The sequence below is a fragment of the Liolophura sinensis genome, chromosome 1, assembly GCF_032854445.1.
Source record: "Liolophura sinensis isolate JHLJ2023 chromosome 1, CUHK_Ljap_v2, whole genome shotgun sequence".
Classification (NCBI taxonomy): Eukaryota; Metazoa; Mollusca; class Polyplacophora; order Chitonida; family Chitonidae; genus Liolophura; species Liolophura sinensis.
Window position 1 is genome coordinate 11,932,090 of NC_088295.1, and position 12,066 is coordinate 11,944,155.

The 12,066-nt window shown below is 40.3% G+C and overlaps 1 protein-coding gene across 1 annotated transcript in view; it reads left to right on the plus strand.

Annotated features, from left to right (window-relative positions):
* LOC135461952 (E3 ubiquitin-protein ligase RBBP6-like) overlaps positions 1-5,374 on the plus strand; it is a 29,359-nt gene extending 23,985 nt beyond the window's left edge. Inside the window, exons 15-18 of the mRNA XM_064739257.1 lie at positions 207-311; positions 517-1,098; positions 1,864-3,258; positions 3,643-5,374. Of these exons, the coding sequence (XP_064595327.1) occupies positions 207-311; positions 517-1,098; positions 1,864-3,258; positions 3,643-4,783 (3,223 nt within the window). The 3' untranslated portion in view covers positions 4,784-5,374. The remainder of the gene's footprint in view (positions 1-206; positions 312-516; positions 1,099-1,863; positions 3,259-3,642) is intronic.
* Positions 5,375-12,066: the final 6,692 nt, after the last annotated feature.

Genomic DNA, 12,066 nt, shown 5'->3' on the forward strand with positions numbered 1-12,066 from the left:
GTCACAACAGAATCAAGCCATTTGATTATAAATCCTCAAGACAGGCAATCAGAATAACAAATATGTACAGTAATACAGCAAGGCAATTTGTATTAAGGTATGAAGGGTTATAGATCTGTATACGCAGTACATTTTTACCAGTCCTGTTTTTCAATCATCCTGTCATCTTGCATATGTGTAAACTTTGAAAATCTTTTGTTTTTCAGTGTGCCTCCAGTGCCCACTGAGCCTAAGAGAGATATCATGGATGACTTTGCTAAAGAGTTGCTCCAATACCGTTCAGACCAGAAGAAAAGAGTCAAAACTTCAAAGTAAGACCATTTGAATTGTAACATATTTTCATTGTTGAAACATTTGCTGCATCTCTGTAATTCATGTCCATTTTTTAAAGAGTTGACAGTAAGGTAATAGTCACCATTGACTTTTTTTGATAGTGTTTGGGATTTTTGTTCTAGCAAGCCATACATGTATGAAAATAAAGAAGGGATAAAATCTGTATTTTATTTTTATTTTTAGGTCAAGGTCTCGCTCTAAGTCCAGATCTCGTTCACGAACACCAGTCAGAAGAACCCGATCAAGGACTAGATCAAGAAGTCGCTCTCGCACACCTTTGAGAAGGCCAAGGTCTTTTTCAAGGTCATTCTCTCGTTCACGCTCAAGGTCACGGGGTAGATCATGGTCAAGGCCAAGGTCATTCACACCAAGGCGCTCAAGATCACGCTCGCGGAAAAGATCTCGATCCAGGTCATGGGTGAAAAAGAGGTCTCGAACAAGATCAAGAACACGGTCAAGAAGCCGTGGTTTTTACAAAGCTAGGTCAAGGTCACATAGCAGGTCAAGGTCAAGGGGTCCCAGATCGTTTTCAAGATCTCGGTCTCGCTCCTTTACTCCACGTTCTAGGTCAAGAAGTCCGTGGAGAAGAGGACCATCCAAGCCTTATCGTAAAAGATCTAAAACCCCACCCAGAAGGGGCCGCTCTAGGAGTGCTGCCCGTAATCCTTATTCCAGAAGATGGAGCCCTGGACGACGTTCACCAAGTCCTCTTCCCCCACGTTTTCCAGTGGATTATAGGCCTCCTTCATTTGATGACTACTTCAGGTGAGTATTGCTTTTATAGTACTTCCTTCTCAGACTAGGGACCCATTTCAAAAAAAATTAAAAGGCTACGCTTAGAAAGCTAACTCAGTAAGGCGACTAAAAATTTTGTCTGACTTGTTTCACAAGGAAACTATTTGGCTATCGGCTAAAGCTTTTTGTCTTAAAAGTTGATTTTATAAGTATTGTGGGACCCATTTTTAAAGTTTATGTATTGATGTAAACTAGGAATAAATTACCTACTTACAGCACACAAAAGTGTTTTTAAAGCTCACAAACCAGCTTTTTGTTAACAAACTGTGTCAAAAACCAAACTGAAGGAGAAATTGTCACCTTTTTCTGTTATTTATACATAGTAGTTTAATATATATAGATAGATATATATATATATAGATATGTATATATATATATATATATATATATATATATAATTTAGCAATTTTTAGCATTGATTCAGCTAGTCAGACTGATGTAGAACGGCCACATAGCCGGCTGTGGTAAACCTGCTGAGCTTTAGACAGTTTTACTTTTGTGAAACTGCCTTGTCAATTTTTTTCATAGCCTACTTGAGGTAGTCGGCTAAATGACACTTAGCCTACTAATAGACCTTAGACGGGTATAGAAGTTTTGTGAAACGGGGCCCAAGACTATTCAGTAATTCCTTTGCCTCATTTGTTTTGTCTGAGTTGTTTTGTCTCGGTTATTTTCAAAATTAATTGGGGTGTTGTTTTAAATTAAAGTGATTAATGATTTGAATTTGTTTTTCAGGTCTTTTCATGATCCAAGAGCTTATGAAGAATACTACAGAGATTACATTTCTAGATATGGTGTACCACCATTCCCAGTGGCTCCATCAGAGACCACGTCTTTCTACCCTCCTCCTCGAGGGCAACCTCAAGCTCACACATCCCAGTCCCCTCTTCCACCTGGCGGGCCACAGAGTCCTCTACGTGTGAAAAAACCTATTGAAAAGCCAGCAAGAGTTGAACGAGAGAAAAAGCCATTTGAGGAGAAAAAGTTTGAAAAAGAAAGGATTAAGAAGGAAAGCTATAGAGAGAAAACCAAGAGGGACAGTAATAAGGACCTAAGGGAAGTACAAGGCATCAGGAAAGATAATCCAGAAAGAAAAGGAAAGGAAAAAAGTCATGCAGACAAAGGTAGGGCAAAAGAGAGAGACCGAGATAAATCTGAGAAAGCCCCTGCTGATTCAACAACATTTAGCCAAGGGGATCAAGAAAGAGGACGGAACAACCCAAGATCAGAGACTAGTAGAGAGAAAAGGAATGTTGTAGATGCAAGAAGTAAACTACAGGGTTCAGGAAGGAAAGGCAGTTCTGCCCAACCAAGAGTAGAGAAATCTGTTAATAAGGTGCGTAGAAATGAAGAGAAAAGGCGAGACAGTGACAAAGATTCTGATGGCGCAGGTAAGAAATCAAGGATAAAAGTGCCACAAGTGGACACTGTGGTTCCTCAAAAGACTGAAAAGGAAAACAAAAAGCCAAGTAAACCCAGCAAAGAGAAGCCCACTTCCAGACATCTAACACAGAGCGAGTGCGATTCCAGCCAGAAAGACAATACCCCGGTGGAAACCCAGGGAGAGACCATACCCGTGATTGTATCTAAGGCGGGGGCTGGTGGAAACAGAAGACCCTTAAAAAGAGAGAAAGAAGAGAGTGAAGAGGAAAGTGATGCTTCAAAGAGCTCCAAGAAACAGAGGACTGACTCATCTTCTCAGGAATTGTCCTTGTCCCAACCTTCATCACAGACATCCTCTCAGCCATCCTCTCAAGACATTCCAAATGAGAGTTTGAAGGAGGTTAAAAGCTTACCAAATCTTCCTGTTTCAGACAAGGTTGGTATACCTGTCTTGAGTCCAGAAAGAAAAAAGAAGTCTCCTGAGAAAGTTAGTCCACTTGTTCTCAGTAAAGTACTTAGGAAGGGTGTGAAACCGGAGTCTTTGTCTAGTGTGGCAGCTGTTCAACAATCAGCCTCAGAATCCCATCTGAAGATGCTACCACGGGCATTGCAGAAATCAAAGCGAGAACCTGAGCTAATGCTCAATGTACCTGAGCCATCAAAATGGGAGAGAGATGACTATGGGCAAACTGAAAGTGACGAGGCCAGTGTTAGAGTGCGGAAAAGTGAAAAGAAGACTTTACCAAGGTGAGATATTACAATCATGCACAGAAATCAGATTTGTATTAATGTATATTTCTAAATTGTCTCCAGTGTAATCTAAAATTTGGTGTTTAGTTTAGTTAGGTTGATATCCTCTGTCAAAATTGTATAGGGAATTTTTTTATCCCTATCAAAATTTTATGTTTTTATATTCTTATATTTAAGAAAATGTTGAAAAATTACTTCAGGACAGATAGAAGAAATTGCCAGAAAAGTTCCGATAACAAATGAAGAATTAAATGTGTTGGTTCACAGGACTTTTAGTTTTCCTTCAAATTTACGCGTAATAGGCTATCATTTGTTTTAATCAATTTTATTTGATAACAAATAATTGAACTTTCTATATGCTGTTGTGTTCTTGCTATCCAGATCTGTCATTGAGAGTGCAGAGAAAGCCCTCGCACAGAAACCACGTAGACCAGCATCTAGGGTTGCTTCAGTAACAACATCTGGGAAGACAAAGTCTGGTCAACGAAAAGTGTTCCTGGATGATGAGAGCCGGTCAGACAGTTCCGATCAGGAAGACCGGAGAGTCGTGGAGAAACAGAACTCTATGCAGGTGACCATTTCCTCAAAATCCGAGGACGAAGAGACAGCGAGAAAGGAGGAAAGAAGAAATGAAAGTGCCAGAAAAGAGAAACGAAAGGATGTGAAAAAGGATGGTCGAAGTAAGCGAGAGCACGACGATGTTTCCAGAGAAGAGGAGAGGAAAGAGGATAGAGGGAAGGAACCACACAGAAAACATGAAAGAAAGGAAAGTAAAAAGAGTGAGAAGACAGATAGACTTGACAAACCTGATGAAGGGCTAAGGAAGGCTAGATCTGAATCGGCAATCATTAAATCAGATCATAAAAAATCAGATAGAGAAGCAAGTAAATCAAAGAAGAAGCATAGTGATGTTACGGATGTACGCGAAAGAGAAAGTCGGGATAGCCACAGCGAGAAGCCGAAAGTGAATCACAAGGACGACACAGACCGGAGACCATCCAGGGAACAGCGACCGGCAGGGGACAGACAGGACATAGAACAGCCTGATAGTAGTGGGAAGACAGAGCAACTAAAACACAAGGACAAATCGCTTCCAGATGCAGAAGGAAAGACGAGCTCTAGATTGGTGGATAGGAAAGAGTCTGTTCTGGACGAGTCTAAATTTGAACCAGATTATATGTACGAGTCCAGCGAGGAGGAAGTGGCGGCAGAGTCGGACGCTGAGAGTGAGAAGCCCATGGAGACGGACACACACAAGGATGATGAAGACGACGAGGATCATGATGAGGACGCGTCCACAGCCAGCGGAGGCAGTCGCAGTCGTAGTGTGACTCCATCCTCGTCGGGAAGTCAGAGTCCAAAGAAGAATCGGGAGTCCCGGAGCTCTGATCCGGGAAAGAAACACAAACATTCCAAGCACAAGAAACATAAACACAAACACAAGCACAAACACAAAAAGAAGAAACATAAAAAGAACAAAGAGAAAGAATCAAAGGTGAAATCAACAGTTTCAAAACATTAAGTGCTTTATTTTATTTTCATTGCCAAACCGAAAAAAGAAAAAAAAACAACCTGATTAACGGAGACGGCTGCGTAACGATTTTTCACGCTGAGTAGTTCTTTCCTTGAGTTATGGAACTGTTAAATGGAGACAAATCATGTGTGGACAAGATTTTCACAGCCGTGCCTTAGCGTTATGTTTTAAGGCTGTTGGCTTTTTAGCTAGAAGATTCGAGCAAAAAGCAGTGTTTTACCGTGAAGAAATTTGTGTTAAGTTGTACATAATCGTGAAGGATTTTTATTTTCAATTGAAAGCAGAACGGCTTTACAAACTGACATTGATGTACCATACAGTTACAGAAATGAATTGGGTTTGATAATTGAAATATTTTTGTGCTTTTCCTTTGAGGGTCTAGTTTTTTGTTGTTTTTTTTTTCTCGTTGCTAAGTCCCTTGTTTCATTTTCAGATTTTCATACTGACTGAGACTATGACGTGAAATGTGGTTTTGGCAAGAATGTGCACTTCAGAATATTTGATGTCCTGTCAGATGGATGTGTATATGTATGCCCTGATAATTGGAAATAAATGGAAAACAGTATTAATTAAAATTCATGTGGACTTGTGTGGTTTTTGTATTGCAGTGGTGATAAAGGATGTTTGTACGCGGGTGCCTAGCACGCCTTAATAAACAGAAGTCGCAATTTGTAGGATCATTCAGTCGTTATTTCGTCGTTCGTTGACTTGAACCACTTGACTATAGGATTTCAAAGCTGACAATTTTAGTACTTCCAAAGCTTAAGTGGCGATTAGCAGGAGGTGCCATAAAGTATTGCGTGAGTCACTGGTATGGCGGAGTGTTCCAACAAGGCAGCTGGACAACAACACGGGGATGCCCTAGCGAAATTGTTCAGTGCCGATGTGGTTGCTGGCTTTCATGTGTATATGATATATGATATGAATGACGCTTGAAAAACGTAGTCCATCGCTATGACACCTTGTGTGATAGTAATATGTCAGGCATGGATTGAGTTAAAGTAAAGTTGATGATTTGAAAAAAATCAAGCAAGTTTATTCTCAACTTAAAAGAAAACAAAAACGAATTATTACTGGGCTTGATTATGTTGCCGGCGAGCACTCGATTCTGGCACGAAATTGACAGTATAAAAGGTTTACGAAGGCTATACCTCATTACAAAGATTTTAATTTGATGGAACTTAATTGGAAACTAGCTTTACAAATGTTACCGATTGACGCTGTGAGTGTCTGTAAGCCTGCGTGTGGAAAGATCTTCCATTTTAGATATGAACTTCAATCAAATTGTCCTGACTTCGTTAAAATCTTGAAACCATGTTTCACATTTTGACTAATGACAAAGCTATCTTTATGGAATCAATTCCACAAATGAGGTATAGGTGTAGGTAGCAATATCGACTACAGGGTACAGCTGGTCAACATTGCCATGCGCGATAACGCTGGAGAATTGCCGATGTGGCGTTACTGCATAATCATTCATTCAGTATGTAAGAGGCATCATCAAGAGCTTAGTCCCGAAATACTTTGGAAGGGAAAAGTTCAGAGTTGTGGGCGAGGATTATATCGTACATATATATACATTCGCCATGGGAAATGTATGGGTCATGACCGTTGCTGTGAGTTCAGTTCAAGCTCATGCGTTGTTTCTCTCCGTTGGCACATGGGATTAAGGGCTGCTAGGAACCTGCAGATGATTGTAGGTTTCCTCTTGGCCCAGCTCGCCGTATCTTCCCACCATAAGGCTGCTCGCCGTTATATAAGTGGAATATTTTTAAATAGGGTGTAAAACACAAATCGTATAAAACGTAAAAACGACGGCTCGAGATCATGCCCGGGCCGGGTCATATCTTTATAGTGTTAAAATCGTCATTTTTTCCTGGCTCTCTTCCGGGTTTCCCACTTCTGGTGAAGTTTTGGTGACAGCAAGGGGTCGACAACACTTGTGTGACCGTTTGTGCAGTCTGGAGTTCGTTGAACCACTTTCTAATTTCACAAATAGGCATGTATGTGCACTCCGGTTGCCTGTGATAACTGACGTATACGACCTGCGTGGGTTTAAAACAACCATCAATCAATGTTCAGCTACCCCGGGGATATACACGTACACACGGCCCGATGTCTGTGAACTGTGAGTGTTGTAATGGTTCGGATTCTTCTTATTAGTCTTCCAAGCGAGTGTTGTTATCGCTTGGATTATTATTTTTTTTTCTTCTCTTGACAACTGTTTTTTCTTTTTTTCCCTTTTACGAGAAAATTGCGAGTCACAGCTGTTAACTTTCTACACATGTTCGTTATCAAATCCCTTGGGCTACCTGCTGGAGCATAAAACTGTACCCACTTGTAACCCACTTTTCGGCCATATTGGAGAAGTTCATAAATCTAAACAAAAAAAAAATCTTCTCTAGAACCGCTGATCCGATTGTATTGAAAATTGATGTGCATGTACAAGACTACTGAGGGTACCAAGATTGAAAAATCGGTCGAGAAATGTGGAAGCTCGCCATTGGTCGTTTCAGTCACGTGATGACCTGTGGATGAATTTTGAAAAAAAACAAAATAGTAACTAGATTTAGTTTAATCTTCTGAAGACAACCGTGGTTGTAGCTTTTCCTAGGATGTATAATTTATCTTTAAATTGCAATTATAGCTCATTTTAGTGTCATTCTTCAAAAGACACGTGACCGGACTCCGTAATAGCTATGAAGCTGAAAATTGGTCAGTAGACGAGTCAACTACAAATCTTCACAGCTACAGCTACTGTAATATTTATAAAGAGATCTCACACAACAGCTGTTTGTATATGATGGAAACGTATATTCTCGTCCTTGCTAGAAAGTTGACAGTGTTATTGGCGTGTTCAGAGCTGGTTTCGATGTGCTGAGACTGCATGTCTGGTGTTTTAAAAGCTCTACCAATCTTCAGATCATCACCTTTATGTTTCTCTGAGAAATCTCCGTTCAGGATGAGTAGATTGACAAAAAGCAGCCAATTATCGTAGACGAGTAACAAACTGGGAAATACACTCACCGGCTTGCTATTGGGCTTGTTTGAATGCATATCTCTCTTAATGAATGTTTTTCTGTGGTAAGAAGTCTAGTTTTTCTTGAGCATCAGAGAAAGAGTCGCCTTTATCAGTTAGTCCACGAAAAACTTCCGGAATAGATTCGCCTGCTAAATGAAGAAGTGCTCGCGATGAGTAGGCCTGCCACAGCGGATGTTGTCCGTTCTACCTCACCAGATGTAGTGGGGAGGGGGGGGGGCGCTAATATTTATGCAGAGATCTCACACAACAGCTGTTTGCATATAATGGAAACGTATATTCTAGTCCTCGCACACAAATATGTCTGACTCCTCGCTTCTGATATATCACGAATAAAGCATTTAAGGGAGCGGCTATTATTTACTTTAGACGCTACAGCTAAGACTGATAATTTTGCCATTAAAATGCGTTTAAAAACCTACTATTTTTACTCGTAGTCAGCTCGTAAAATTGCAATGTCTCCAAAACCAGTAAAGGTAGAATAACAATCTTGGCATTTTTAATATCCAACATATGAAGCAGCTTTTGACGTTTTCTTGCCCAGTCGCGTGACTTAGCGGCCATTTGAAGTTTATTGATAAGCTTAAAGCATCTTTTTCCGTCAATCTGCTAATGATCTTTCGATGAAATTTCACTTGCAAGATTAAGGTGAATCGCCATACCTCTATTGTACAAAAACTTATTGTTTGGTATGCAAATTGTGCTGTAGCTGACCAATGAAATTAGCTTAAAAGTAGGTCAAATCTAAAAACTGCTCAAAATGATGAAATAAACACACTGTGTAATATTGCTTGACGTCCAGATAACAAATCTGTAAGAATTAGTTTTGTACTTGGTATAGTTTTAAGGGTATTACCCAAAAGCATCAAAAATATAGCTGCTAAAGCAGCGATGCCGGGGTTCAAGCTGGCAATGCCGGCCTATGGGTTGACACTTCCGGTTACCTTAATGGTGTCCATGTATACATACATAGCCAGCTTAATCAGAAAGCCTACATTCTTCGTAGTCATTAGTGTATTGTAAGTACACTGTATATCATGTGTCAAACGGAGTAAATCGACCTTTGGGCAATATTTTAAGGCGTGCATGTCTTTTTTTTCAACACACCTTAACGATTTTCAGCATACACAGAGTACATATAGAGCGCATTACACAAAGTGATTTTACATCAGCATTAAAAGCATTGGTTTTTGTTTCGTACAACAGACAAATGTATGGTATATTGTGTATGAAGTTTGCCTCCAGAAATCACGTGACATGGCGGCCATTTTGAAAAAACGTGAAAATAATCATCTTAAAGTGACAAAGTGCAAAATAAATTACTGTGAAATTTCGACACAATATAGCCCATATGCAGCGCAATAAAATTTGAGAAAGAAATTGGAATCTAGTTAAAATCACTTCCGCTCCCCATCTTGAAAAAGGCAAAATATGGACATGTCATAGATTTTATCGGATTTCAGTAAGCAAGGAATTTAGTCATGTGTTTTTTAGCATGCTGAACACGAATATGTGCTTAGCTAATTCCGAGGTGAAATAGAGGTGAATTTGTGTATAATCAGGGAAAACCATCCCCAGACATTCCCCATTTTAATTTTTTTTTTTTTTTTTTTTTTGATTGGTGCTTTACGCCGTACTCAAGAATATTTCACTTATACGACGGCGGCCAGCATTATGGTGGGTGGAAACCGGGCAGAGCCCGGCGGAAACCCACGACCATCCGCAGGTTGCTGACAGACCTTCCCACGTACGGCCGTAGAGGAAGCCAGCATGAGCTGGTCTTGAACTCACAGCGACCGCATTGGTGAGAGGCTTCTGGGTCACTACGCTGCGCTAGCGCGCTAACCGACTGAGCCACGGAGGCCCCCCCCCCCCCCATTTTAATAACATGGGCCATGTTAAAAGGTATTATTTATCCCATTTTGTGACGGCTCTAGACCGTTTGATCGATTGACTTGATATTTTAGAGTGAAATTCACCCATATACCTGAAGTTGTGCGATAGCCTGTTCCGGTTTTTCCATCTCACGTGGTTTGGCGGCCATATTGCATTTTATATGAAATCGTAGAACCACTGAACGGTTTGGTCTGAAATTTAACGCGCAGGTAGACCGTTGGTAATGACAGTAAGTTTGAAAAAGTCGTTCACTTTCGGGAAACACTTTGTAAGCTAGCCATTGGTCCAAGTTTTGACGTCACAACTAGTTTTGAAATTTCAATTTTTTTAACCTATTCTGGTGTATTTCGAGCCTCGGATTCCGAATCTGCTTTTATTTTTTGCCTATCTTTGTAACTTTTTGAGATATAGTCAAAAAAAAACTAAAATTTAGTTACATAATTTAAATGACCTGTAACTCGAGAACTTTGCATCCAATTGTAACCCAAGACATGCTCTTTCGGTAGCACATCAACCGATCTGAGCTACTATCAATCGTTTTCTTGCTAAATGCGTACAAACGAAAGTACCCAATCCAAGAAAAACAAATTGAAGCCAACTGTTTTAACCTGGAGACATATACCGTGTATATGCTCTCTTGATCGTGTGGTTTGTACTGCAGCTGTGATTGGCTAACCTTGTACTATTGGACCCCACAAACCTCATAACTGTAGACAAACTTTTTGCATGGCCAGTCAGTGTAGGTTGTGCCTGCATTTCTAACAATTAGCTTTTAGTAAAGAAGTCAGTCTGTACATGACAGGTCATGGATTCACACGTGGAAGTATAAACTTGTTACACGGGCCATACTATTTGCGTTATTTGTTACAAAAAGGTATGCTAAGTCTGAGAAGAGATCGCTGTTTTTGTCACTGGGCATAGCGCAGCACCATCAAGCTCCCCGATCTATTCGCAGGAACGCGAATGACCAGCCAACCGCCTCAGTGATAAACAGTGAAAGGTCGCACTGAAAGATTTAAAGCCGTGTATCTGGTTATGTATTGAGTTTCGACCAATAAGTTATGCTCTCGTATGAAAGATATAAGTATATAATAATATAAGTAAATGTGTATGGAAATATGAAGTAAAATTGCGACTGCCTTCTGGAATTGGTTACATGTATAATAGAGTAGATAGTAAGGGAGATGCTGCCAAAATTTCCCTGACTTGACCTCATTACACAGGGATTTAAACCATAACCAGGCCCTGTGGTATGACGCAGATGTGTCTCAAGGAATTCATCGGCGGAGATGATTGACGTGAGGAAATTGACATTAGGCAGATCACGCCACTCAGTCATGTCAGAGTTCGATCGCAGCTTACCGAATTTGTCACGTGATAAAAAAATTTCTGAATTCAAATATTTTCAGTACGCTGCCTGGCGTAGTTTGATATTCTGATCACGAATCTGGTCTTTTTTTCTTTTCTCTGATGCACAGTTTTGTCGCGAATTGCCATTAAAGTCCGAAAAAGAGCAATTTTCCCCATATTTGACACAAAATCGCTATAGCTGTAAAGCTGAAAATGGCTGAGTGCAAATGGCTATTTATGTATTGCATGTGTACAATCGTCAAATTGGCTTAATAAACGGGAAAGTTGCAGTGTTTGGAAAATTGTTCAAAGGCCGATTTACTATATGTTTGGCAATTCGAGATCACATGGCTGAAAATCACTTCGCGCAAAGCGCTATATGCTTACTCTATGTATGCTGAAAATCGTTAAGCTGTGTTGAAAATGAGGGGACATGGACGCCTTCAAAAATTGCCCAAAGGTCAATTTACTGCGGTTGGCACATCTTCAGACATATAATATAGATTTTACTTACAATGTACTAACGGCAACGAAGAATGTAGGCTTTCTAATTAAGCTGACTATATACCTATGCACATGGACACCATTCAAGAACAGGAATTGACACCGTATGGGCCGGCAATACTGGCTTGAACCCCGGCATCGCTGATTTAGCAGCTATATTTAATATTCGATTGGTGTTTTACGCTGTACTCAAGAACATTCTACTTATACGACAGCGGCCAGTATTATGGCAGGAGGAAACCCTCAACAATCCACAGGTTGCTGGTAGACCTTCCCACATACAACCAGGCATTTCATGCAATCTGGCAGCACATGAGCATATTTATAACCCTTGGTACCGCCCAGCTATACAGGAGACATCGTGGTGATATGACCAACTAATGTTGAAAACTATTCCAAAACTTGGCGAGAAAACTGGGAAACAAAATGAACTGAATGGCTGAAATCTGGACAAGATTATTGCCATCGACTTAAAGTCGGG